Source organism: Puccinia triticina, chromosome 8A (genome assembly GCF_026914185.1).
Source record: "Puccinia triticina chromosome 8A, complete sequence".
NCBI lineage: Eukaryota > Fungi > Basidiomycota > Pucciniomycetes > Pucciniales > Pucciniaceae > Puccinia > Puccinia triticina.
Window position 1 is genome coordinate 2,959,632 of NC_070565.1, and position 26,663 is coordinate 2,986,294.

The window sequence follows — 26,663 nt, forward strand, 5'->3', positions numbered from 1 at the left end:
GACATATCATGATGAAGTAGACAGCGGTAGCTCAGCCTCAGCGCCCGCCTGTAGCAACTAAGAAGGTGGAGTTGTGACCAGATTTCTGCTCATCAGATGCCACAGGTCAGCATAGCTTAACGTCCTAAACAGCCAATATATGTAGCCGAAATGCCGCTAAATGTAATTATTATTGAAGAGTTGCATGTTTGGTTGAATACAAAAGTTATGAGTGTGTCTCGAAAAAAAGAAAGATAATTTAGAAGGCTATTGAACCAGACCAATAATTAAAATTGTAAGTTTTTGGGAGAGCATCGACTGGTCGGCCTTGTAAGCTGATCAGCGTTTCGCCTTTATCATTCAATAATTCTAGCAGCTGATTTCCAGGCTCGAGAGGTGCAGAAATCAAGATTCCGGTACCATCTACCTCTGCTTCGTTATTGTTTGATAAGTCTTCGACAATCTGACAAAGGTTTGATCCATTCACGGAGGGTGAAGTTTCGTTGAGAGGGAACAATGCTTGCTCCAACACTTGGTACCCTGACAATATCCTCACCGCGCTCACCGTGGTGTTTGGAGCTGGAATCACGTATCCGTATATTCTATCCTCCGTCGTGTTGGCAAAGGCTATTGCATAGACAGAGAAAAGACAAGCCACGGCGGTGAGCCTTGGGTTTTATAGTGCACGGTTCTTGGCATTCATTACAATACTGACCTGGAGCAGGGAGAAGATCATCAGTGGCAGGTGCGTTTTTTACGTGCGGTCTGTACCAGATGTACATTGTCGTCCTGATGTGAAATGGGGACTCCTGATCAGATTTCTTTCGAGTGAAGTAAGAAACTGTGAGCAATCATCTCTATTTGACGTACTGGTTCATTACGGGGGGAGTTCCGGTCTTGTACCACCTTCCGTTTCAAAATAGATAGATGGTTTGTAAAATGAGGAAATTGATCAATCAGCACTACAACCATGTGGTGGACCAGATACTCCTAGAGTAGAAGTCCGCTGTTGACTCACTGATTGAAATAAGATAGCATGTTTAAAAAGGCCGTATGTGAAAACCCGTCAACGTATTGGAGGGAAGAAACCATTCCCGAGGGTAAGTTAGCTGAGGGTTGGGGATCTCTCAAGTAATGTGACTCTCCCTACGAAAAAAGAAGCCAGTTAGTCATCATAGGGATCCAGTTGGGAAGATCATCGTCGTTATCATCAAGGGTAAGAGCACGAATTTCTCCTTCCCTTACTTCACATGAGACTGACTCACATAGTCATTCCAAGTCAGCAGTTCAATAAACTCAGGTGGGACTCGTTGTTTGATCAAGTTGGTGTAGCGATTAACCATCATCCAATCATCACTGCGGTAGATATAATTGTCGGTCGGAGAGGGATTGATATGCTTGAAAAAAAGTGGAGCGACGGGTGCAGCAAAGGTTTTGTGTACGGCCCGACTGGCTAACATGGAAGCTTTGTCGGGAAAATAAAGGGTCTCTTGTGCAGTCACGTTCTCGTTAACTTGCTCGAAATTTGCCGGCTCTATGTCGCTGTTGTGCGGCCAGGCATCCCACGATAAAAGGCCATCCGCACATCGGCTAGTTGAGGGTTTGATACCAGTCCAACCTGGGCTATATAAAAGCATGCAGAAAGACAATCGGGAAAGGTCGGATCAATTTCTTTACCCCTGGTCAATAATTGTCCCTGATAGACAAATGTCCTCGTGGGAGATACCCAAAGCGTCGCCGTTGCTCACACAAAATAGGTCTGAATTCATGTGGCATTTCATTTGTTGGATCAGTGAAATTGCTTAATGCAATGTCATCAACAAACAATGTGAAAGACTTACATCAACACCTTGTCCGCGCAATGAAGCTTTCAAAGTGCACCAAGCAGCTGTGTAGTTTTGGTTAGCATCCTGAAGATATCGAAACCCAATGTGAGAAAGGAAAAAAAATCTCAGACATCATTTCGTAATTCCCCTTCAGAGTCTTAGGTTTCTACCAAGAAACACATTCTCACCATAAACGTTCCTGGTACCTCACCAGAAAACGTTGAAATAAACGTCTTTTTACGATACTGAAATCGAGCGGGATGCTTTGCAAACTGCAACACGCGCTTCTGGATGTCTTTTGAAGACCCAGGGTAAGCGTAATAGTTCATATCAAATGCTACGACGCGGCCCCAGTTCTTATCATCAGTCGAATTGCTGAGGATCTCAATAGATAATTTCCTGTAGAAATGATATCGAACTCAACACATGAAAACCTTGAATCCAAGTGATTTAGCCGATTCATAGATCATGGGCAGTTGAACATCATTAGAAGCATCTGTTCCGATGTTGATCGCAAAAGCATCGATGTGTGCTTCTTGAGCAGTCCTCACTAAAAAAACACATTCATTCAAAAGGCAAAAGAAGAAGAATGTTTCGAAACCATCAGTTTTTTTGGCGTCTCTCAATCGAGATCTACCTTGGTTGATGGTGCGCCCGAGATAATGAAAGGAAATAAAAATCTTAACTGTCTGAAATCCATTGTTCCTTGGTGTAGTTTTGAGCATTCCCCGCTACGACATGTGCAAAAACGTAGCGCTGAGTTTTTTTGACTCTTTTCTGTTGTTCTTCGACCTCGATTTCCTCTTTTGATAGTGTCTCATTCAGGTCATGCGTTTCTTCTGAGCTCGAATTAGTCGCGAAACTTTCATTATCATAGATGGCCGCCTCGGAAGATGGCCGACCACGAGTTAGTGAGGCCACCCAAAATCCCCAGATCAATCCGGTTATCAGCCGCATGTTTCAAGCTGAAAGTTATGAGGTTTAAGAACATCAATCCATGCGCAACCAAACCAGTATCAGCGGGCGGGACATCATGATTGATGGATTTGGAGGCAAAATTGACTCGACTTACCAAAGACAAGTTCACTAGGAGGAATTCTGCTTAAATTGAAGCTCAACGCAAGCCAAGATTTAACTGAGCGAAATTTCTGTCGGCCAAGTTTTTCGGGAAAATGGGCAGAAGTTTGTCCGGTAAGCTGTAGAGATAGCTTGAACTATGATAGTAGTTGAGAGCAGCTGGTGATGAAGGAATGATCTACTGAGTGCGGTGATGTCCAAAGGCCGAGAGCTTTATGCTTTATTACAAGGGCTTCTTTTCGTCAAATAGGTGCGGTGAGCTTACTATAGCCCGAGGAGCTGGCATGAAAACGACGGACATTGCAGATAAGTGGGTTGTTTTCTTTTCAGGTATTCAGGACGGAGACAAGCTGCATTTCTCCTTGTCGCTCCTTGTAATCCATGACGCGTTTGCATGAGTTTGCATACTTACCAAAATGTGCCCGCCCTAAGATAGCTTGGGGGCCATTGCTGGAGTCGTCTTCGATGCGATCTCCGAGCGTTCGAAGGAGGGATGGCCTGACCTGGCCTGACAGCAAGGAGTTGTGAACAACAGAAATGTACTTTGCCCTCCAATTCCTCCCCCAGACCTGGCCCTGGGCAAAAGTGCCTTGTTCGCCTTGTGTGGCAGTAGGTGGCAGACCGCATGATTTTCTTAGAGGCAATCGCCATGATAACGCGATGTTTGATTATTCTTGCGGGATGATCAACATGTTACCATGACATGTCTAGACGGGATATGCATCAGCTCACCACCCCGGTTGTGTACTATGAAGGTTTGTATCCGTTTACACAGGTCATATCGCTTCCGACTTGACATAAGTGTGCATGTATCTCTGATTCTGGCTGATTTTGCGGAGCTTTTTGTCTCGCGCCAAGTAATGTCCTTTCAGAGGTCCTGACTCCTTTCAGCATGATCTTGAAGGATATATTCATAGGACATATTCATATACCGAGCAGACGCCATATTTGAGGCACATTGTTTTGTCCTCCAAGGATTGCTACGCTCGTGCAGATTGCCCATGACCTCCCAGCTGACACGCATATCCAGCTCACGATGATTGTACGCGTTTTTTGGATGTATTCCTGATATCACGTAGAGAGGACCAGGCTTGACTTGCTCCCCATAGTCAACCCGAAACTGCACGTCAACCAAAAAAACGGAAGGTTTAAGGTTTGAACCGACGCAAAATTTTGTTCGTCTTTCTCCCTAACTGTGTATTCATGTAAATCGTAATATTGAGGGGCTGGTTATGATATGTGAGCTTAGGGACTTTTACCAAACAGCAACCAAGCCGCGAAAGCGCTCGCTGCCCATGGGGGATGGGAGGGTGGGCTTCAGCTGAAAGAGGAATTATCAATCATCATTGGAGCATTGGCTTGGGGCAGAGGCCAGTTGTCTTGTAATGACATTCCAGCCTCCAGGTACCTAAATTTAATTTTGATGCAAGAGTCAATCAGAATGGATTGGCTTGGCTTGAACCTTGAGTGAAAAGTATCAAAATCTAGAAGGACTGAGAGAGGTGCTATATAGGCTCAGGGATCTCATCCTCACAAAAAAGTAGCACACATTGGGGCCCCGGGCCGGGGGCAACCCTCACCATTTGGCATTTCTAGCAAGATGTGAGATGAGGAGTGAGATTTATGATTACAAGATTTGAGTGAGGAACTAATCTACAAGAATTGGGATGAAAACCTAGTCACTGCTGATGTTCTTCAAGGATTTGTTTGATTTGTTGAGTCAAGTTTTCACACCCGTAGAAAAAAACACTATTAAAGAAGTGTTTGAATGCTGTGGGGAGTTTTTTATCATTTCTCATTCTTAAATGGACCCAAAGATCTTGGTGTTCCATTTTCATCCAAGCTTCTACAAAATGCCAAAGAATGGCACATGATGTCACATTTGCCCGTATTTTACCTTTAGCATAATCCAACATTGTCATCTTTTTCTCATTGAACATTTCATTTTCCTCCAAAGGGTTTTTTATACAGTTTTGGAATTCTTTGAATATTCTTACAGCTCTCTCCATTTCCTTTTGATAGTATTTTTTCTCATTATCTTGTTGATCTATCTTGTAAGGGAGGATTGCAATAATCATCTCAACATAAAATAAGAAAACTGGGAAGATATGGGGAAGATCAAACAAAACTGTGTCTCTCTTCAATTGCTTGACATCAATATTTGCTTTTTTGTTCCAATATTTATACCACAGTCCCACATCATTCATGAATTCCAGCATTTTTCCTGGGATCTCGTTTGATAGTATTCCTTTGTGATCCATTTTCAAAATCTTACAAGCTCTGAAAAGTAAAGGTTTAGTTATTAAAAATTGCCCTTTCTTAGGTTTAGGCATTGATTTCAGGATATAGCCTAGATGTCTTCTATGAATTTCTTGATCCTGGGGCATATTTCCATTTTTAAAAATATCCATGTAAAAGTTCAGCCTTTTTAAGTTGTTGCATGAGGTTTCTGGATCAAGACTTTTAATCTTTGCTGAGATATTCTCTCTTGCTCTGCAATTTGCAAGTGATGTTTCTTCTTTCACAAAATTAGGAAGAAAACTTGATGATCCTTTTGAATATTCAGACATTCCTACACCTGAAATTGTTCCTGAAATATTGCCTTGGATCTTGAGAATGGAAACCTTGTTTTCATTTCCATCAGAGGGCTGTAAATAAGATGAGGCTCTCAGTGATTCATTTTTCTTTCTTTTAGAACCCCTGGGACCACCATTCATTTTTACTGACTCAATTTTCACAAGAAATCCACCAGGATCAGGAGATGCTTGGGTGAAAAAACAAGCATTTCCCAATGGCTCTTTCTTCATAAGAACTAAAAACTCATCTGTTGCCTGGATTCCTGGTTGTGTTTTTAAAGATTTTACCTGGTGTTTAGCTGAATTGCATGTGTGGTCTTGGCCAAACCCGTAGACCAACTCTTTTGCAGTCCAACTGGATTTTGGATTTCCTTCTTGTAAGCTGGGTTGAAATATATAAGGATTGGCAGTCTCCTTCAAATTGGGTGCTGTTGCAGATACCAATGAAGAATATCCCAAAGGCTTGTGAAACAGTCCAGCTGATTGTGGTTTTAATTTGTCATCTGTGCTTGTGGTCAGCATGGTTTCAGCATGTTTCTGTTTTACAAACTGCCTGTCTTCAACTTTTTCCTTCTTTATCATGGGGGTATTAACATTCAACTGAGTTTGCATTAAACAGGCCTCTGGAAAACCAATTTCATGAATATTGTGATGTTTTGTTGAGACGCCGACTTGGCCTTCAACAAAACTGGTAGTGATAGGTTCAGAAGAAACAAATAGGAAATCATCTGTGGGGCACTTGCTGTATACATTGACCTTATTGGAATCAATCCGTTTTCTTGTTGGATTTGGTGTCAAGCAAGATTTGGTTGAGGGATCCACAAGCTGTCTGCCAGGAATTTGAAAGTCATCAGTCCCCCTCAGGGCACAGATGAACAAAAACCCAAGAAGGAGATGTATGTGCTGTTTCATGTTTGCTGAGATGACTGCTCAATCCATAGAACAAAGAAATTGTGATGGGTTTCCCCTTGTATAAGCAGATCCAGTGTTAAAGAAGGGTGATGCACTGAGTCAAACTACTTGCCAGGTAGTGGATAGAACTGTGGGGAAGAGGTTGTGGGTCAGACAGGGAACCATTAGCCAACATACATCCGATTTCAAACTGGAAGCTATGTATTAATAACGCACCTTGTAGAACTAACCCACATGAAACTTGCAACCTCGACACCCATCAAACAAGAGTCTTCAACCAAGGGTTTCGTTGTGCGGGCCTTCAAGTTAGACGGTGGTCATTGGTCCTGTTGGAGGCCGGGGTAGAGCCAATGTGGTAAACTTAGCAAATACCAAGTTTATTCATCTTTATGCATGTACTTCCCGTTGTACATACATACTCTACTGCGGCTGCGCCCATTTGTACCTAGTCTAGTCCAAGGCGCCCGGTAGCGGTTCCACTCTTTCCTCACCGAGTTTGGACCGATACCGGGGCGCACTTGAGCTAATCACCTCGACGCACATCTTATCGTCAGAGTGCATTCTCTGAGGAGTCTTACAGGTCCAAGTCTTCGGCGTGTCGATAGGTCTCGTCCATCATCCATGACAACCGGGCACAACAGGCATCGGCTAGCAATGAGGAATCCTCCCCGGCGACCTGCTCCTGCTATGTACCCCGGTATACAAGGCAAAAAGGAATGGTGTGTGCCCACTGTCAAGAGAAAGCCTGAGACCCTGCGGGGCCCTCCTCTGAGAGGCTTTGTTAAGCTCGCGCAGGGTCCGTCTCTGGCGGGGAGTCGCACTTGGTGCGAGGCGCTTCGCGCCGTGCCCCCCGGCAGGCGAGGGCGAGGGACGTGTGGCAAGTTCCCGGAACTCAAGACTCAATCTGAACGAGACCGATTCAAGGCTCTCCACGCCAAGCATGATGATCAAGCCCAGGTATCCGGTCGACTTTTCGTTGCAATTCGTGAGGAGTGTCACAGACAAGCAATTGCTGTTCTGTAGCTCGGAATGAACCAAGAATCATCACTTACATCCAGCAGCGGCGACAAGTTTATTGAATAACTGGTCTTGATCGTCATGCTCGTCGTGGAGGGCCTTATTAAATTGGTCTCGTTCAGCTTGAGTCTCGAGTGAGTCGGCTTTGGGTTGGATAGCTTGTGATTTCTTCCTTATCCGCTGAGAGGTTCGAAATAGGGACTAATACCGACGCTGGCCAGGGTGCTCATCCATCCCATCGTGCGTGGTCGTGTTTAGTCGTGGTCGGATGTGGGGTGGTTGGTGGTCGAGAGTGGCTGGGACAGCAACATTCAATTTGTCAAGTGTTCAGGGCCTGCACCATACCCTCAGCCTTTGGTCAGATTTTCCTACATAGATATCAATCCAGTTTTCGGATCAATTCAATTGTTTCCTGCTGAGGTCCAGCACACTCTACTCGAACTCCCTAATCTCACTGGCGGTGACAGGAATACTCACGCTGGCTCTGTTGATTGTTCCATTCTGGATTGATTTTAAAATGGGGCTTTCTGTTCTCTGTTAAACATACACTTTCACTTTGTCTATGCGTTCTTAGTATGATTTTTCTTGGTTTTTCACAAAAATGCTCTACAAATCTATTGAAAAAGAGAAACATTTGCCTACATCTCTATTGAAAACTACAAACACATGTTTGACGGAATATTTTTACAGCGGACCAAAACACCTCAATCAAAAAGTCTGTTCACAATTTTGGTAAAGAGGGTTCGCCGATAGCGAGTTCGTTATCCCAAGGATTGACGTTAAATTTGACACCATTGAGCGGTTCCTTCGATGCGAAATCGACCAATTTTTGGTAAACGTTTCCGTCTGATCTGCCCAACTCGGAGTTTAGCAGGTAATCGGGGACCGCGAAACTATCGCATAGGGCGACCGCTTCTGGTCTGATTTGAGCCAACAAGGAATAGACTCGGTTCCTCAATAAGACGTGCTGCTTGGGGGAGATGTAGCCGGAGGCTAGGAACTCGCTTGCTTCGACATCCATCGTGTAACAAGCTAGTTCATGGTTATGCGAAAAAAGAAAAATCAGTTTACACGGGTGCATATGGTTAAGGTTGAATTTCAGGCAAGCGCTGACCATAGAGCTCAAAAACAAGTTGAATGACATGGTGAAGCGCAGGTTTGGCCTTGAGTGCTTCGTCGTAAAGTAAAACCCGGGCAAAGTTTCTAACCATCAAGAACTGGCAATGCGCCACCTGTTGAAATGGAGACACGAATTGTCAATTGCATCTGATTGAAACTCGCCCACGATAATGAAGAAAACTTACGGAACAGCGATAAATGTCTACCAACAGGCTGTTCCAGGTTCTTCGCTCAATGTCTCTCTTTCGAGTGGCTTGTGCCACCATGAAAGCCGCCCGGTGCCCATACGCCCAGATAAATGCTTGAACGTCATGGACTAACCTCCGGAAGGGAGTTGGAAATTCTTTAGTCTGTGAGAAAACACGCCTTCAAGCGTTTGGGCAGCTTACAATCTCCACTGTATTCAACTTTGGATTTCTCGTTAGGATTTTCCAAGTATCTCAAGATGTATTCCCCGGTGACGTTTTCTGCAGATAACTTGGCATTGCGATCTTGAAACAAGGTGCGCATGGTCTTGAAGAGATATCTACCCGTTTGTTGGGTGATCATATAACTGTCACCTGGAGTTGTAAGATAAGTGATAATGTCAGAACATAAGTACATATGCCGATAAGAGTTGGAGGGCCTACCTTCCCAGGTCACTTGAGGTAAATAGTCTGCATATAACGCCCCGAGTCCAGAGGCTTGTGAAAAGCCGTGACCCCCACAGGCTCGACGACACTCTTCTATTGCTTGTGCGGCCATGATGGTGCAAAGGGACTTAAGTCCGGATGAAGAGGCGTGAACATCGGCCAGTAAAGAGAAATCTCCTTCACTCATGTTTTTCTGACTCTCATTGTATAATCGAAACATTTCAAGTCCCTATTCGAAAAAGATACCATCTTAGACTCGATCGACACCACAGGTGTTTTAAGTTTGCGCAGCTGAACGGTGACTCAACTGTGTAATGACAAGCGAAAGCTTGTGCCAAGATTGGAAAAATGCGATATTGTACCATCTGATAGTCAAGCACTGGATTTTCAGCTGGCTTTTTACCATCCAACTAGGAATCGATCGATCCGAGAAGTCAACTACGATCATCGCAATCGGGCAAGAAATCAAACCGGTATGTAGAGTCAGCGGAGGGGCTTACCACTGGCGCATCCTTATCGGCAAACTGCCTTCTAATGGCGCAATATCGAATAGCTACTATAGCTGAACGAGCCAATACCATTCTAGCTTGTCGGACAAGTCCCGCTCGAATATACGTCATCGTGCCATAAGCCAACTTGGCATTATCAGGTTTGATGTATTGACCGCTATGCGGATCGACCCGAGAAAAGCGGGCGAGCAAATGGTTGTGAGGAATTCTGACTTGATCAAATAGCATCATACCATTATCGGTAGTTTGGTACCTAGTAAAGAATTACATACGTCAGTGATCTAGCAATTAGCGGTAAAATAGAAGCTTGTTACCCTAGCTTAGGCCCTACATCACCAATGACTCGGCCAGGTAAAGGCTCGCGAGTCTGCATGTCACGGATTGGTACGACAAAGGGATGAGGTCCATATTTTTTGCCATTGCTGTATAGCTGCGCCATAACCACTGCGTGGTCAGCAGCGCGACCAAGACCACCTGGGAGGTTTGAAAAGAGACATATGAATACTAGGCCGAGCTGCTGAATCTGAAATGAATGTGACTGACCAATCCACCATTTCGAAGCGGTCAAGGATGGGGAATGTATTATGAACTCTTGAGTAGACTTGTCGTAGGTAGCCGTAGTTTCAAGCCCTTGGACATTAGAGCCATGTCCCAACTCGGTTTGTGCATAACAGCCAATGATTTGATACTGCGTAAGATTTGATTCGGGACCGAGCAGTCAGTAAAGTTTGAGCTCGTCATGAATTATAATGGAGGAAACTGGACGCTCACGTTGAGGGCGGGTTGCGTGAACATTTTTTGTTGTTCCTCGTCACCTTGTTCTTGAAGAGTCTTGAGGAACATGCTCTTATGCAGACTACTAAATAATCAGAAACTCGGTGGAGCCAAACTCAGTATGAGATCCGGACACAAAATGCGCAAAATGAAGAAAGAAAGAGTTCTCACAATGGACCGGGCATATCAATCAACATTTCGGCCATTGACATATCTTCTTCATTCCATTTGTGCTCCTTAGCGATCTGAACGAGTCTTTTCTCCTTCCTCAAGGCATGTCTGAAGCGAGCATCGCGACCTTGATAGTTGAGGCGTTTCTTATCGAAGGCTTCTTCATCTTGAACGATCGCCAGTATTCTATTGAGTTGCTCCAAGTATGGGGTGCCGTAGAGGTAGAGTGACATGGACTTTGAATCAAAGCTAGCATGACTACGTTCGATGTGCAATAGCTTTGATCCGGGTGTGCCTGTGGGCTTCAAGTGGGCCGGGACTGGGATGTTGAAGGCCAAGCCGGAGTGGTCGTCCGATTGGCCAGGTGGGGGCGAGACATCATGGGAATCAAGCGATGGAGACTCGTTGAAGCCGATCTTCGAACCGACAGGAGGCAGGGAGGGGTCAGGTGGACCCACAGGAGCTATTGATCGGTCAGACATGGGCTGCTGGAAGGTTGAAAGACTGGAGGAAAGGTAGCAAGGATAATGCTCGAGGGTCAAGCTGAGTGGTAATCTGATGGGGACCAGATGGAAAGTTGAAATCTGGAAGTGAAGGGTTCGGAGTTCTGATTCGGAAGCAATCCCTCCTTCTTGACCAATCGGTTAACGATGATGTCATCGATTCACAAAGACCGTATTTCGCTTGTGAAAACTCAGCCGACGTCTGACCGCGCCACTTCAAAGTTCACCATTCTTCCAACAACCCCTTTTTCTTGCACAGTGCAGGGTACCTGGGTCCACAAGATTTTTGGCGCGGGCCCGTCCACCAGCGCATCCTCATCCTCCGTTAACGACCGATGCCGCCGACAACCCTACGACCTACCTGGACCCCTGCCCTGGGAAACCATACACTGGAGTCAGGATGGCTATAGGGCGGGTCCGGGCAGCCCATGGGCTGGCCCATTGTGGCCCGCGGGCTGAGCGGACAGGCCAGATGGGCACTGGGCCCGCCCATGGGTTGTCCATGGGCTCTGGGAATCCGGGTTGCCCATGGGCACCCGCAGACTGCCCATGGGCCAGAATCTCAGTAATCCCAGCTTGGTAGGTTATTTTTACAATTACAATTTTTTGGCAGAGAAGGATGGGAAGGGGGGGGGGAGATTTGTTGCACAAAAACAAAACATAAAATAAAGTCTTAAGAATTTCTGTTCTGAGCCACTTTTATCCAATCTTGAGTACACCACAGGAGCAGCTCAACATTCTTTTGACACTCTGCCTTCGCGTCCCCCGAACGTTGCTTTCCTCCGCAGGGAGCAACTTTCTGACGCGGTCAGAAATTACCACAAAAGGATTGGTTGGCGTGGTTTTGGTTGTCACAACAGCATCCCGGCAAAGAGGGGCAGGCACGCCGACATTGTTGGACCAACAAGGGTTCTGCACCTAACTTAACAAAGTCCCTCCATTTGAGGGGGGAAGCTGTCCCGCAGGGACCCTCCAAAGAAGGGACTCCCAATGTCCAAGTTTGGGCTGACAGAATCAGAAATATGCCTTTTTTCAGATGTTTCTGGCTTCACCCTTTCCCATTGGGCAGCAAAGGCTTAAGGGAACAAAAGATTTGCAAGATCAAGGAGAATCTCTCCAAATTTTTCTGAATTTTTCAGGGCCTTCAGAACCCCTCAGATCTGTTTTTTGTGACTATCTGTGGTCTGCTTCATCCTATATTACAAAGATCACACTATACAGAATCCAAAACTCATAATGTTACCAGGGACATTGCACATCAAGAAGACAGCTTGAATTTGGTCATCGTGGAAATGCAAACAATAGTGAAGTTGGGCAGGAAATGGATGGGTGAGAGCAGTTTTAAAAAATTCTCCACCAAATAACAAAATTCTGTCAGCCTGTAAATCTGTTTAGCGCGTAAGTCCCTCCCTCCAGCCGGCGCGATGCGACCAGTGTTTTACCACTTCACAGGTAGGACTTGGGTAAGTTAGGTTCTCCACCTTTGTTTGCCAATCACTCCGGCAACGTTAAGTTGACACCTTTCCCTCTGCGCTCTAGAAGCGTGTTGAGGGATCAAGCCCAAAAAGTTGGCAACAGGTCGATCCTGTAAGTGTAGATAGACAAAAGGAACTCCCACCAGCTCAAACCCGCAACACATTCTTCCCAGGAGGCTTCCTTCCAAGGAGCCTCTCTGCAGTTACAGTACACAACACTGGCTATACCTGTCAAGTGGAATTGGCACCCTTAATACCTAAGCAAACCAGTTTGCTTCCACCGTTCCACAAAAAAAAAACTCAAAGGTAAAAAGAAAAAAAAATCAAAATCAAATTGTCTTCTCAAACGCTCACTTGGAAAAGCATCTTTGCAGGTGAGCGCAGGAAAGCAAAAAAAAAAAAGTTTCTGCAACCTGAGCGTCCAGAACCGGTTGATCAGACCATCACGTTCCAGCAATGCTCAAGTTGGGGTACCTTGCTGTCATGGTGAAGTTTTGGTTAATTAAAACGTCTTTTTGACGTTTTGTCAAGCCGTCCCAGGAACCCAAGCATCCTATTGAAGATTGCATCCTCAATGCGTTGTTTGGACGCTTGAGCAGGCTGTCCTTGAAACCCAAGCGTCCTATCAATTGCATGGCTTCAGCAAATGACCTACAGACGCCGGTGAAAGCGTCAGGATAACACAGGTATCCCAAGAACGGCTGGGTTGAGGCCACTGTTATCTCAACGCCAAGTCTTCTATCAAAGAGACTTTGACATCCCAGAAACCCCAGATCACGCAACCATCCCGGTTGATGAGGACGTCCATGAATAAATTTTGTCTAAAAGTGCCCTATGGCCAACAAGACAACCACAACGTTCCATGGCGGTCCTAGCAGTTGCTAGGACGCGTGATTCCTGCAGCTGTTTTGGCAACATCCTGGCTTTTCTCAATCACTCCTGTGGTGTACACAACAAGGCATCAACTGTCCTTTGGGGGCTTTTTAACATTTTGTCAACAATATCTTGCAAGAATCTTCACTCTGGGATGAGATATAGTGGTAGAAACACCAAGAAACTATCAAATTAGTGATACTTGGCAACTGATCATATTGTAGCTGCTACATTTGGGGGTTTTGTGGCCAGTCAAGGTACATAATGAAGCTGTGGGGGCTTGTTCAAATTTTGGTAACAATATCTTGCAAGAATCCCCATGTTGGGATGAGATATTGTGCCAGAAACACCAAGAAACTATCAAATTAGTGATATTTGGCAACTGATCATATTGTAGCTGCTACATTTGGGGGTTTTGTGGCCATTCAAGGTACATAATGAAACTTTGGGGGCTTGTCAACATTTGGTAACAATATATTGCAAGAAACTCCACGCTGTGATGAGATATAGTTTCAGAAACACTAAGAAACTACCAAATAAGTGATATTTGGCAACTGATCATATTGTAGCTGCTACGTTTGAGGGTTTTGTGGCCATTAAAGGTACATAATGAAGTGTTGAGGGATTTTAAACAATTTGATCACAATATCTTGGAAGAATGCCCATGCTGGCAACGATGGGAAGTTACGTTATCCAGTCCGCCTAGGTGTGATTTAGTTATCCAGTACTCTTGGGTGTGAAATCCAACATAAATTGAATCTGTGGGTGTCAAAAGAAAGGCTGAATGTTGATTAACAGTATGGTCCCACTTTTTTTCAAATATACTCCTATTTTTGATGTTGAAATATCACTTTTCTGACCAAAAATCAGTTATCTGGGTAACTTAGACCAGATAACTGATATTTGGTCACAAAAGAATTATTTTAAGATCAAAAAGAGGATTTCCTTGGAATAAATTGGTGTCCATATTGTTAAACAACATTATACCTTTCTCTTGACACCCACAGATTCAATTTATGTTGGATTATACACCACACACAACCGGATAACTGAATGACATCTAGGCAAACTGGATAACGTAACTTCCCATCGTTGATGCTGGGATGCAATATAGTGTCAGAAACACCAAGAAACTACCAAATAAGTGATATTTGGCAACTGATCATATTGTAGCTGCTACGTTTGAGGGTTTTGTGGCCATTAAAGGTACGTAATGAAGTGTTGAGGGCTTTTAAACAATTTGATCACAATATCTTGGAAGAATGCCCATGCTGGGATGCAATATAGTGTCAGAAACACCAAGAAACTACCAAATAAGTGATATTTGGCAACTGATCGGATTGTAGCTGCTACGTTTGAGGGTTTTGTGGCCATTAAAGGTACATAATGAAGTGTTGAGGGCTTTTAAACAATTTGATCACAATATCTTGGAAGAATTCCCATGCTGGGATGCAATATAGTGTCAGAAACACCAAGAAACTACCAAATAAGTGATATTTGGCAACTGATCGGATTGTAGCGGCTACATTTGGGGGTTTTGTGGCCAGTTGAGGTCCATAATGAAACATTGGGGGATTTTAAACAATTTTGTCACAATCTCTTGGAATAATTCCCATGCTGGGATGATATATAGTGGCAGAAACACCAAGAAGCTACCAAATATGTGATATTTGGTAACTAATCAAATTGTAGCTGCTACATTTTGGGGTTTTGTGGCCAGTCAAGGTACATAAGGAATCCCTTGGGGCTTGGAAACATGTTTGTCAAACTATCACGGAAGAATTCCCACGCTGGGTTTAGACATAGTGGCAGAAACACCAAGAAACTAACAATGTCAGCCTTAGAGTCAACACAGCTGACCTAAAAGCTGCCTTTTCTACCTTTTTACATATGAATTACTTCATATCTTTTTCATCTTAAGAGATATTTTTTTTTTGAATTCAGATTCTGTTTCCCCATGCAATTTTAAGCCAAGTTACAACTTATCATTTCTTTGTGACTCTACTCCTTCCCTGAGTTCTTGAGTTGTGGCGCGCATGCGCAGTTGTGATGTGTAAGCGCTACCAGGCGCGCCAAACCACGTGTACATATATAATTACATAAGCAAACTGTGAAAATTTTTGAAGTCAGGATCCCCCTTGCCTGAGGAGGATCTACAGACTTCAGCACACCAGAACCAACAAAGGGTAGTTACGTTACGTTGCATTATCCGCACAATTTTGGTAATGTAACTACCCCCATTACTTTACTAGTAACGGGGTCATTTCAGGCCCCGCGCGTAACGTAACGCCGTTATCGCGTTATCCCCTGGATAACGCAATAACGGACCATTTAAGGCTTTTTAGCCTCATTTTTTGCCCGTTCTCAAGGGCTCCGCGCGCCCGGATAACGCAACAAGCATCAAAAAACCGGCTCAACGTGTTGTGATAACATAATCGCACTGCCGTTACATGTAACACGTAGATAACGACAAAAATTTCGTTACGTTACCGTTATCTACGCGTTACACGTAGCGTAACTACCCTTCATTGCCAGAACCACACCCCCAGATAGCCCAGGAATCCGGATCACCACCAAAGAGGATACCACGCTCCCAGTATACCTACCGTCACAGGCGCCTAGGATATTGACAGTAAGTATCACTCTTTCACTGAACCCTGTTTATCTCAGAGGAACAACTCTGTGTCTGCTTGATTGCTCTTCTTTTTCTGGCCTTTGCCCCATCTTTGATCACAGGTGTGCACCTGTCTTAACTTCATCAATCAAAGGATTCTGCTTCATTAAATCGTTCTTTTGCTGTGGTTTTTGTAAGAAACAAACCACATAGGTTTCCCTTTAAAGAACCTTGACTATCCAGAAGGAAGATGAAAATTTTTGGCTGGATTAAACTTGTCTAATCCAGAAGCCCTCCACGCTTCTTTGGTGAGAGGAGGCTGTAGCACTCTCTAGCACAGCTTGGCAGCACTCCCTTAAGGAGGTAGCATTGCCAGTGGAAGTTAGTACCCACCAGAATAACCTTGAATATCTGATTATCTTGAATCTGCTCAGTTTCTCTCTCTCTCTTATATTTGTATTTTCTTTATCAAAAGAAATCCAAATATTGCCCCCCGTTTTCTTGTGTCCTGTTGTCACTATAGAGACTCAGGCTCACAATTGGGGGCCTCATTGGGAAAATTACTCATCCTCTTCAAAATTCTAGGCTGCTTAAAGCCAAGGACTGATCATCCTGATTAAATCAGACAAAAAATTCATAAAAGTTTTGAAAAATCACTTAAAAAATTCTTCTACATATCCTACTGACGTCAAAATTCTCTCAAAAAAACATTCTAAACTGACTCTATATTGATAAAATTGCTAACTGGACCCTTGAAAAAAAATTTATGTCCTGTGTACTCGTGAAAGTGCAGAATTGCGACTCTACTGCAAATCTATTTATCCCTTCATTGGACTTATCCTCACCGGAATCCACTATACCTTTGGATCCAGAAGAGATAGCAAAAAACGGAGTCTGCTAAAAAGATTCTCCTCCTTCTTAACTATAATTGCCAACAGTGACCGCAAAACATTTATCAACGGCGCAGGCCAGCGCAGAAGACAAAAACTACAATGATAAACGCGCAGGAAATCCGCAAAACGGCAACTGGATTAGTAGTGACGCTTGGACCCCTATAGCTACAGCTAAAGCTCCAAAAAATCATCAAAAGAGGACTATAGCTCCTGTCAACATAGCCAAGTGGACCTCAAATTCCTCAGAGCAAAGTCAAGTGCAAAGGAAAACAAGAAAAAAGCTTCTTCTACTATGAGAAAAAGCAAAAGAATATCTGCTAAATCTAAATCTGCAGGTATATAATTCTCAATAAACCTTATTCTCTTTTTCCTTCTTGATTATCTTTCTCCAGACCCTTAATAAACATGCCTCCTCACCTTAGAAATGGCAGAGACCTCTCAGCAGAACAGCGCCTCCGCTACCGCCTCAGTTGCGCAGCAGAAGAACGGCTTTGAAGGGCTAGAGTCAGCCTTGCCGGATCTGCAGGAGGACTTCCTCAAATTCCCAGAAGAGGAACCGCTCCTTCCAGATACAGGGATCCCTCACTTCAAGGATAATTAAATTTCCCAAAAAAAATACTCAAAGTTTGAGGTTGGGAAAATCATTGAAAAAAAATCACTCTGCACTGAGAAAAAATGCAAACTGAGCGTGCTCAGCCAAAAAAATAAAAATGTGTCAGACTGAGTAAAAAACAATGGGGCACATTTTTGGGGTGATTTTTTGGACGGCTTTGCACAAGGCCCGCATGGGCCCCTAACAGGCCCGTTGGGCCCATTGAAAAAGTAGTATTTGTTTGGAATTCCGATGCTCTGCTAAAATGTGAAATGGGTAAAACTGAATAAAAAACATGGGGGTACATTTTTGGGGAGAGTTTTTGGACGGGCCTGAATGAGGCCCACATGGCCCCCACAAAGCCCACTGGGCCCATTGAAAGAGTAGCCTTGGTTAAGAAAGCATATGCTCAGCTAAGAAATAAAATGTGTCAGACTGAGTAAAAACCTTGTTGGGGAGGCTTTTTGGACGGGCCTCCATCAGGCCCGTACGGGCCAACAGGGTTCCAAGGAAAAGGAAAGGGCCTGGACATACATTCTGTGAGTGCACAAATGTCATACAGATGTCAGAAGCCCTTCAATATCTTCTGTTGATTAGTGGTCAATTGGTTCTGTTCTGAAACATCATATGGACATTCTTAACCAAGACTACTTCTGGGTTGGCCAAACCAGCTTTGGGTGGGCCCTGACGGGCCTGATGCAGGTCTGTCAATAAGCCCTCCCCAAAAGTGTGGCCCCATGTTTTTTACTCAGGTTGACACATTTTTGTTTCTTAGCTGAGCATAGGCATTCTTGACCAAGGCTACTCTTTGGTCAAGAATGTCGGAGCGGGAACGCTGACTTGATTTGTGCGCTTCCAAGATGCTGCAAGTGTTATTGCAGTTGTTCAAGTCGTGGCCGTCGACGCTGCAAAAATCACAATGACGGATCTTTCGGCCTCTGTCTCCCGTGTGTTTGTCAAACTTGGGTTTTGTCCTAGCGGAGGAAACGGAGGTGGTGATTTCCGTTTGAGCTTGCTGACAAGTGTGCTCGTTCTTAAGTGCCATGGTGATAGTCTTGGTTCATGAGGTGAGATACGCACCCCATCCAGTCATCTGGGATGGAGCTGAGTAGCACTGCGGCATGTACGTCGGAGGGGGTGAGGGGGTTCTCGGGCGTAACAAGGGAGTTAAGTCGATCATGCGCCTTTGCCAGAGTGTTGATGTGACCGAGAACGTTGTCACCGTCCATCTTTGCGAGAAGAAGTTTGCGGAGCCAATAGACTCTGCCGCCCGTGGAGGAGTCCTGGTGGGTACAAACCAGAGTTTGCCACATGCCATAGGCATTCTTTTTGAAAGGGCGAATTGCGAGAAGGTTAGATCCGATCACAGTTTGCTTGAGGATGGCGCATATTGTTTTGTTGTTGGTTATCCATGCAGACGGTGGTTGCTTGGGCATTGGCTTTTCTAGGACGTAGTCAATTCCAACAGCGTCAAAGTAGGCTGTCATGACTCAGTCCCAGTCCAAGAAATTGGGGTCCGGGCTGGGTTCCAGAATTAGAGGGAGGCAAGCAGCGGCCGACTTTTGAGAGGGGAGAGATGTGGAATCTGGACCAATGTTGACAGTTCCTGAAGAGGAAGCCGGGGCTTTACCCAAGCTTGGAGTTGATTTATTGTCGGACATGGCGCAATGTAGCCCGAGAAGTGGTTTGGTGATCCTTTTGGTTAGTCCACAAAGAAGAAGATCCACTCAAAAGACCTGTGTTTTACGTGCTTGGTCGGTGTTGCAAAGCTGGAGCCTAGCGCGGGCTCATAACCTGATGAGCTAGACTGGGGATGAGGACAGCAGACATGGTGTGGGGAGCGGACGAGGTTCGTGGAAGGATGAGATTCATTAGGGGGTTTCAAAGTTGACCCGCGCGTGCATGCAGGCCAATTTGCATAACCCAGTTTTGCGGGGAGGCTTGCATGCAAAACTGGCAAGTCAACGTTCAACATCTGAGTTGAACGCCGGCTTGCCTTGCCACGCAAGTTGGCATGTCCTGCCCCCTCGTCAGCGCTCATCCGCCCTACCACACACCATGACAGCTCTCATCCGAATTCAGCCAACTCACACTGCAATGCAAGATCACCTCTCGCCACGGTCACCAGCCTCTGATCCGTTGAAAACCCATAAAAGCCGGCCTCAATCCTCCTCTTTCCAAACCATCCTCATCCCCGCATCCCCACCCCACCAGTTCACCATCACATCTAACACACATTTCTTGGATTCCTTTTCTTGTACCCTCATACCTTCAACCATGCCACCCCAAATCCCTCAATCAACCCGACCGAAGACCAAGAAGCCATTGATTCCGTGGGATTGCAACGGAGTTAATGGAGGCAAGTCTAGCATCGAAATTGCTCTGGAATGGCTTGCTACCGGTACCAACTATGAGCTTTGGCAAGGCGATGGAGAAAGGGGTAGAACAAAGACTAGGTTATGCTCAGAGATTTTCCAAATGATGAACCTCAGGGGGATCACTCATAAAGACACTAAAGTTACAAGCTTTCATTACTTCTCTTATTCCTTATTTATTTACAATGTCTGATGTCTGTTTGCCTTCATTTACAGGTGTGCGTCAAAAGATTTCAGATCTCCAATCTTCCTACAACACCGCTCGCAACTTTTTGAAGAAAACTGGTGAAGGAATCATGGAGAATGATGAAATCAACGGGGTTCGCACTGTTGAAGGGTTGTATTTTTCTTCTGATGAGATGAAATTAATCACAAGAGTTGCTGATATGCCGTCCAAAACAGATCGAATCAACGTGCTTTGCCGCTATTGGAGCTTCCTTGATCCCATCATGGGATCAAGATTGGTTACAGAACCTTTACACGTTTGATCCTCAGTCGGTGGTGACCAACCGGGTCGACAGGACTCTCCCGAGAACGATGATGACACTCCACCTACGGAAACAGCCCCACCTTTGGTTCAAAACACTGGTGACTCGGTGGACTCTCCCATTCCATCAAGCAATGGCTCCAATCTCCCCAACATCTTGGCCTTAATGCCTCGACCCCGACCCTCAAACTCGACTCCTGCTCCATTGGCCCCAAAGACCAAGCAAGTCAAACACAAATCAGCTGGGAAACATCCAATCACCCACTCCTCTACCCGGGCCTCTAGAAGCAGACGCAACAACACCGAAGAGCTCTACATGCAATTGATTGTCTCCAAGCAACAGGCAGACATCACCAGGGCCCGCGCTGAGGCCAGCAAGATCAAGATTGCTTACATGAAGGAGTTAAGGGAGCATGGCTTAGGATTTGATGAGATTGAGGCCAAGGCAATACTTGAGTTCCCCCAATTAGCCAACATGGACGCTGGAGATGATTAATCCGCTGACGAATCCGACGACTCTTTATAGTTTCTTCCTTTCCTCTTTTTCCAGTTTTCCATCTGTTACCTATTTTCATTGTTGTAAAGGACTGAAGCCAATGACCAATTTCCACTTCCTTCATTCCTCTCCTGTGTAACGGCCACTTTCCACTTCTCTCTCTCTCTCCAATGGCCACTTTACACTTGTTTCTCATCCATTTTCATTGTTCCAAACAACTGAATTCAATGAAAGTACATCTGCCCTATACATTTTGAACAAGTCCCCGTGAAAAAGTGAGCTCCTAGGAAATTTGATGCTGGTCTTTTTTGCAACACAATTCCTTTCAGCTCTTATACCATTCAACCACCAGTACCAAGATGATCAGATCATCAGCAGTGAATCTGGCCCGTCCAACGCAAGGCTTGTTAGGGGGAGGCTTTTGATGTCCGATTATTGCTCAGAGTCTAGCAAAGAGGAGTCATCAAACTGACTCGAATGGCCCCACATCCAAGTACCAATCTATCACTTCCAACCTCAAAGACATCTCACAGAGCGCACAAAAAGAGAATGAACAATCTTGGCACCATCATCAGTGCCGTCAGCGGTCTCAAGGGAAGCCAGCTCAATCCAACCCACAAAAATGATGCTGGGAAAGGCACTACAACTCCTCCTGATCAGAGATTGGTGATCATTTCTACATTGGTAATGTATTCTGATCTTTCAGCAGAGACTCACAGCATGAATCAAGAACGTTTTTATCCTTGGAAATATATATGTAGGTACGATTCATTGGGGCATTGACTTCGGATGACGGAAGTGTTGGGTGTGGCAGGGTAGAAGGCGCAATGGGAAGCGTCAGCGGAGATAAAGCTTTTGTCAGAATCACCAATGTAGCTGGTGCAAAACAGAAGCAGCTGGAGCAGGTTCTATAGAGTTGGCCAATGTTTTTTGTTATTTTTTTGTATTTTAATTCATGACATAAGATAAGGAAAACAGTTAAACAGAGCAATGAAAGGGATGTTTGGACAAGAAATAAACAAGAAATAAGGAAACATATCAAGAATCTAGGTAATTGATTACCTTGGCAAAAACATGATCTTGCCTTTGGGTGCCAATAGCACTACAATCCTGCCGGGCTCCGTCATTGTTGGAATCAATTTCGTCCACATCGCCTTGGTAAATGTTGGGGGAATCATCACAAAGGAGGAAATTGTGGAGGATCACACATGCAGATATCCAATGTGTGATACTCTCCATTGTTCCAGCTGAGCTGAGTTCTTTCCAAAGTCCGCGTAAGCTTTGGAATCATCCTTTAAGGATCCCAATGCAGTGTTTGTTACAGACGCAAACTGAGCTGAGATGCCGGTTGAATCTCTTTCGCAGTCAAGACATGGCTCCATGGGGTGGCCGTCTGAAAGCTGGCACAACATTTGACTCGTCCAAAAATCCCGAATCGGAAACAAGATACTGCCCAGGGGTGAAGAGTTCACTTTTGTTAAGCTTGAGCTTGGTGTTCTCCCAGAGGCGAGTATCATGGCAACAGCCTGTGCAGGGAGGGAAGCAGTTAGACATACTGCAGATAAACAACAATCCAAACAAACAAGGGGAGAGACTCACCAGGGAAACCGGTCATGTGGTACGTGATTTGCTTTTCTTCATTGCAAACTACCAAAGCTGCCAGTCCATAATAGCCTTTCCGCAAGTAGTAGTCTTGAGGGTCAATGGAGGGCTTGTTGTACAGAGGGAAAAGTGTGCCATCAATGAAGCCAACACAGTTCCGGAAACCTGTGAAGCTGGAAATTTGAGAGGCAAGTGCTTGACGTGCTTGAACATCAGGCCATTGGACATAGTTTCTATAAATGTATGGAACAGACAAACAAAAATCAGTAAAAATGAGTCTATAGCTAGATGGAAACCTTGAAAAAGAAGCACTTACTTCTCAAGAGATAGTATGGCCTCAATTGTTCTTGAACAGTACAAGATTACTGCCCCCTCCAATATTCAGATTCAGAAGAAGCGGGCTAGCATACCAACCGAAGCACTGTTACCATACAATCCCATCCGCTTCAGGGTAACCATGAGCTGCTCGCGCAAATGACGTTGAGGGATGTTGGAATTGTTTTGGAATACCGGATGGTCTTCAATTTCGGAGAGGAGATGGAAGAAATAGTGTTGCAACATCCTAAATTCCTGTTTGAAGCGCAGTTCGTCGAGGCTGAAGAGATACTTGGTATTGTCCGGAGCATGAGGCAGTCGAGTTCTGGGAGCCAGGTAGCGATGTTTTTTAATCAAGATGAGTGTGACAATGGCTTCCTCCAAGTCACTGTTCTCGCTGGAGTCGGAATTGTCATTCAGGGCTGATTCAACAATGGCACCTCGTACTTGTCTTTGGATGAGCTGGTTGAGGCGATGTATTGTTGAGGCTCTTTTGGTATGTCTCAGCATTCTTGGAGGGGGTGTGGTCTGAGGGCAAAGGGGTGGTGAACCATCTCAAATTGTGAATGCGGGGTGTATGCGTTGAGCTGGACAGAGGTCTGCCAGGCGCGCCAAAGTGGGGGGCTCAGAGTAAGTTTGAAGTTTGGCGGGGGGCAAGTCAACATGCAATTTGACTTGCATGTGCGCGCAAGTCTACTTCGAATCCCACTATTACACAAGTCATGGAGCTGAGAGAAAACAAGAGAGAGGAAGAGAAGAAACAGAAAGAGGATGAGAAAGGAAAGAAAGCTACATACCTGAGGACAGCGGACACAGTGTGGGGAGCAGACAAGGTTCGTGGAAGGATGAGGAGAATTTCCTTCCACAACCGCTGCCTCAGGTACACTACATACAATCTGTGATATGTGTGTCAAAAGAAAGAGACATGTGTAAAGCAGAAAAAGAAAACAGAAAACAGAAACCTGAGTCTAACTCAACACCAGCAAGCCATGTAAAGTTGGTGTATGAATGTCTTCACACCAGAAAAAGGGACGTGTATGCCCGCTGGACGCCACAATCAGACATTGGCTACATCAAACCTGGCGTTCCTGGCGTGCATAGACCACCTTTGGCGTGAATGAACCTCCACGCCACTGAGATTTTGGTGTGCATGAAGTGAAACAAGAAGAATGAAACAAAAAGAAAGAAACAAGAGGAATAAAAAAGGAAATACAACTCATATCACATATAATGCTTGTTGTAGAGTTCGCGCCCATCCAGAATGTTAGATAGCCAATTTTGAGCGGCCACAGAGGTGAGTCGGGTGGCCACAATGGGAGGAGGAATTAGATGTACACCATCCTTCATGTTGACCAGAACCCAGTGGTTCTCGTTCACATGAAGGATGTATATTGGTTTGGTATCTGGAGAGTCTTCTGGTCCAAGTCGTAGGGGCAGGTAGGTGTTGCAAGATCAAAGTGAAATGAAAACAACCGGTTTTACAACCGTGTTTGAAACAATCTGACCGTGAGCCAGCTTGTCAAGCCATTTGGTGCGACCAGCCTTGGTTTTGAGGCTCTTCACTTTGAGTCCAGCAATAATCTTCTTGACTAATTTTTCTTCGCCCTAAAGCTTTAAGTACTGCTCTTTGTTTCCAACAACCTCTTTGATCATTTGCTTTCTAACTTGAAACCACCCGTTGCTGTTGTATCCAACAGCCTTGGCAACACAGCAAAAACCACAATTTCCGTCAGATTCTGGATCAAAAATCTCCTTGATAAACGGAAGGAAAATGTTGGGTATCTGAGATTGGTACGGCAGCAGCTGATTGGTCAAAATATCGGACTTTTCAATCTTGGGGTTTGAATTTTCTTTGTCAGAGTTTTGACGTTGGGAATGTCATCTGGATCTTCAGAAGCGGAAACGTCTGGAGAGTTCTCAGAATCTACCTTGTCTGAATTGTTTTTGTCAGCTGGCAAGCAAAACCAAGTTACCCTCAACTTGCCAACTTTCTGTTTTGCTATACCGTCTGCAATTATTACTAGTTTCACACTCATTTCACTTGTTTCTTCACATTTCACACTCTTTGATTTTATTATTGACATAGCTTATGTATGCTTGTATCTAGTCAAACTCAAGAAGCCTGATACATAACTTGTACTCCTTGAACTCTATTGTTCCCTAGACTTTCAGAAGAGAAGAACATAATAAACATCTTTTATTCATTCCTCTTTATTTGAAGATACATCAACACATCACTACTTCAAATAGCCAGCTTCCCTCATATCAACAAATCACTGTCCGGAAACTCAAGCCTGACTGTCTCAAATACTTATCACCGGCTGGGTGTAAACTCTTTGGATCAGATTCAACCCCATCTACGACTTGGAGCCACTGGATTATCCCAGTAAACTTCCATTGAGTGGATTCACATCTTCCCCGGAGTAACCCACTGCTGACAGTTTTTGGAATCAGAGTTGGCCAAAGATACTTCTGGTGATTCAGTAGTGTTGCCCGCACTTTTTTTCAATCTCTTAGACTTTTGTTTTGGATCCCGCAGGGTCCTTTTCTTTTTTCCCATATTCAACTTGGCTTCAACTATTTCAAACGCTGATGGGTCTAGTTTAGTCAATCAAACACCTCGTTTCTTCAGGGACGGCCTCCCCTTAGTTTGTTTCTTGACGTTTGGGGCTTGAATTGTGATTGTTGTATGCGTCCCTTCAATGATTTTTTTGATATGCTCAACTGTATTTCTGAGGTTATTGCTTGATTTGTTTTTGAGAGTTATTGCCAAGTTCTTAATCTCCTGATCCAGATTGATTTTGGTCTCTTCAATTTCCTGCAAAAGACACCCGCAAAAAATCAAAATGATCAGCTCAGGACTTGAATTTCAGAAGAAACACTAAAGAAAAAGCTCAGATCCTCAACATACCGTGATCTCAGGATTGTACCTCAAATGCCACTGTAGGTGGAAATCTTCTGGTGTCAAAGAATCACTGGTTTCCAATACCTCTCTGATTCAATGTGCACAAGGGATTCCAATCCCAATCGTCACAGTTTTAGAACATGGTTTGGTTGGGTCAAGTGTGGCCAGCCGTTGTGGTGACCCATTTCATTGTCAGCTAGTCAGGAGCATCATTGCCACCAGCAGGATCATCAAGACTCAAGTTTCTTTTCACTTCCCAAGACTCAATTTCCACGCTGGGGTGGACAGAAATCTGTCATTGGGTCCCGCGACTCAATGAAAGTTGATTAGGTAATCTGTCATTGGGTCCCGCGACTCAATGAAAGTTGATTAGGTAATACGTCATTGGGTCCTGCAACTCAATGAAAGTTATGGCGCAGCCCCGACTCCCCAGGCCTCAAGATCTCTTCTCATCACCTTTCCACCTTCAAATGGCTCCCCCATCTCTCCTTTTCCTTCTGTACATTTTCCCATCTCCCTTCCTTCTCAGTTCCCCATGCCTCTTCAGCTTTCTTGGTCCTAACACAGCGCCTGCTGTGGGTTTATTTCCTTGTTTGTTCCTGATTTCTTTATCCTCTGTTTGTTTTGCCTGTCTTGAGTGTTTTCTGTTTTCTCTTTCCTCTTTTTCTTTTCCTCCCTCTGGTTTTTTTCTTCCTGACTCATCACACTGTGTTTTCCTTTATTTTTCCTTGTGTTGTTTCCTTTCTTCTTTTTCTCTTGTTTGTTGTGAGTGTGCGCGCGGAGGATGTGATGAAATGTATGTGACATGTCACCCGGAGTCCAAGTTCAGCTCAAACTTGGATGATGGGTGGCCATGGCATTCTGATCCCCAGAATACGGACCATCATTGAGTCTATTGATCAAATATTCAGAGTTCAAAATTGCGGGCTTCGCCTGCCAAT

At 44.7% G+C, this 26,663-nt stretch overlaps 4 protein-coding genes across 4 annotated transcripts; 2 read left to right on the forward strand and 2 right to left on the reverse strand.

Annotated features, from left to right (window-relative positions):
* Positions 1-238: 238 nt before the first annotated feature.
* PtA15_8A271 (uncharacterized protein) lies at positions 239-2,762 on the reverse strand (the record flags this gene model as incomplete). The annotated part of the gene is made up of 10 exons (XM_053171683.1): positions 239-606; positions 695-768; positions 850-885; positions 998-1,125; positions 1,245-1,602; positions 1,728-1,738; positions 1,821-1,889; positions 1,994-2,142; positions 2,230-2,355; positions 2,492-2,762. 10 exons carry the CDS (start codon positions 2,760-2,762, stop codon positions 239-241), a joined length of 1,590 nt encoding a protein of 529 aa, XP_053022922.1.
* Positions 2,763-8,108: 5,346 nt separating this feature from the next.
* Positions 8,109-11,074, reverse strand: PtA15_8A272 (uncharacterized protein; the record flags this gene model as incomplete). Its single annotated transcript, XM_053171684.1, has 11 exons — positions 8,109-8,419; positions 8,502-8,619; positions 8,692-8,822; positions 8,896-9,066; positions 9,136-9,367; positions 9,447-9,548; positions 9,639-9,900; positions 9,962-10,121; positions 10,191-10,335; positions 10,419-10,506; positions 10,593-11,074. The coding sequence occupies 11 exons, from the start codon at positions 11,072-11,074 to the stop codon at positions 8,109-8,111; spliced, it is 2,202 nt and encodes a 733-aa protein (XP_053022923.1).
* Positions 11,075-19,639: 8,565 nt separating this feature from the next.
* On the forward strand, positions 19,640-20,110 carry PtA15_8A273 (uncharacterized protein; the record flags this gene model as incomplete). Its single annotated transcript, XM_053171685.1, has 1 exon — positions 19,640-20,110. The coding sequence occupies one exon, from the start codon at positions 19,640-19,642 to the stop codon at positions 20,108-20,110; it is 471 nt and encodes a 156-aa protein (XP_053022924.1).
* A 460-nt stretch (positions 20,111-20,570) lies between these two features.
* On the forward strand, positions 20,571-20,900 carry PtA15_8A274 (uncharacterized protein; the record flags this gene model as incomplete). Its single annotated transcript, XM_053171686.1, has 1 exon — positions 20,571-20,900. One exon carries the CDS (start codon positions 20,571-20,573, stop codon positions 20,898-20,900), a length of 330 nt encoding a protein of 109 aa, XP_053022925.1.
* Between the last annotated feature and the right edge of the window lie 5,763 nt (positions 20,901-26,663).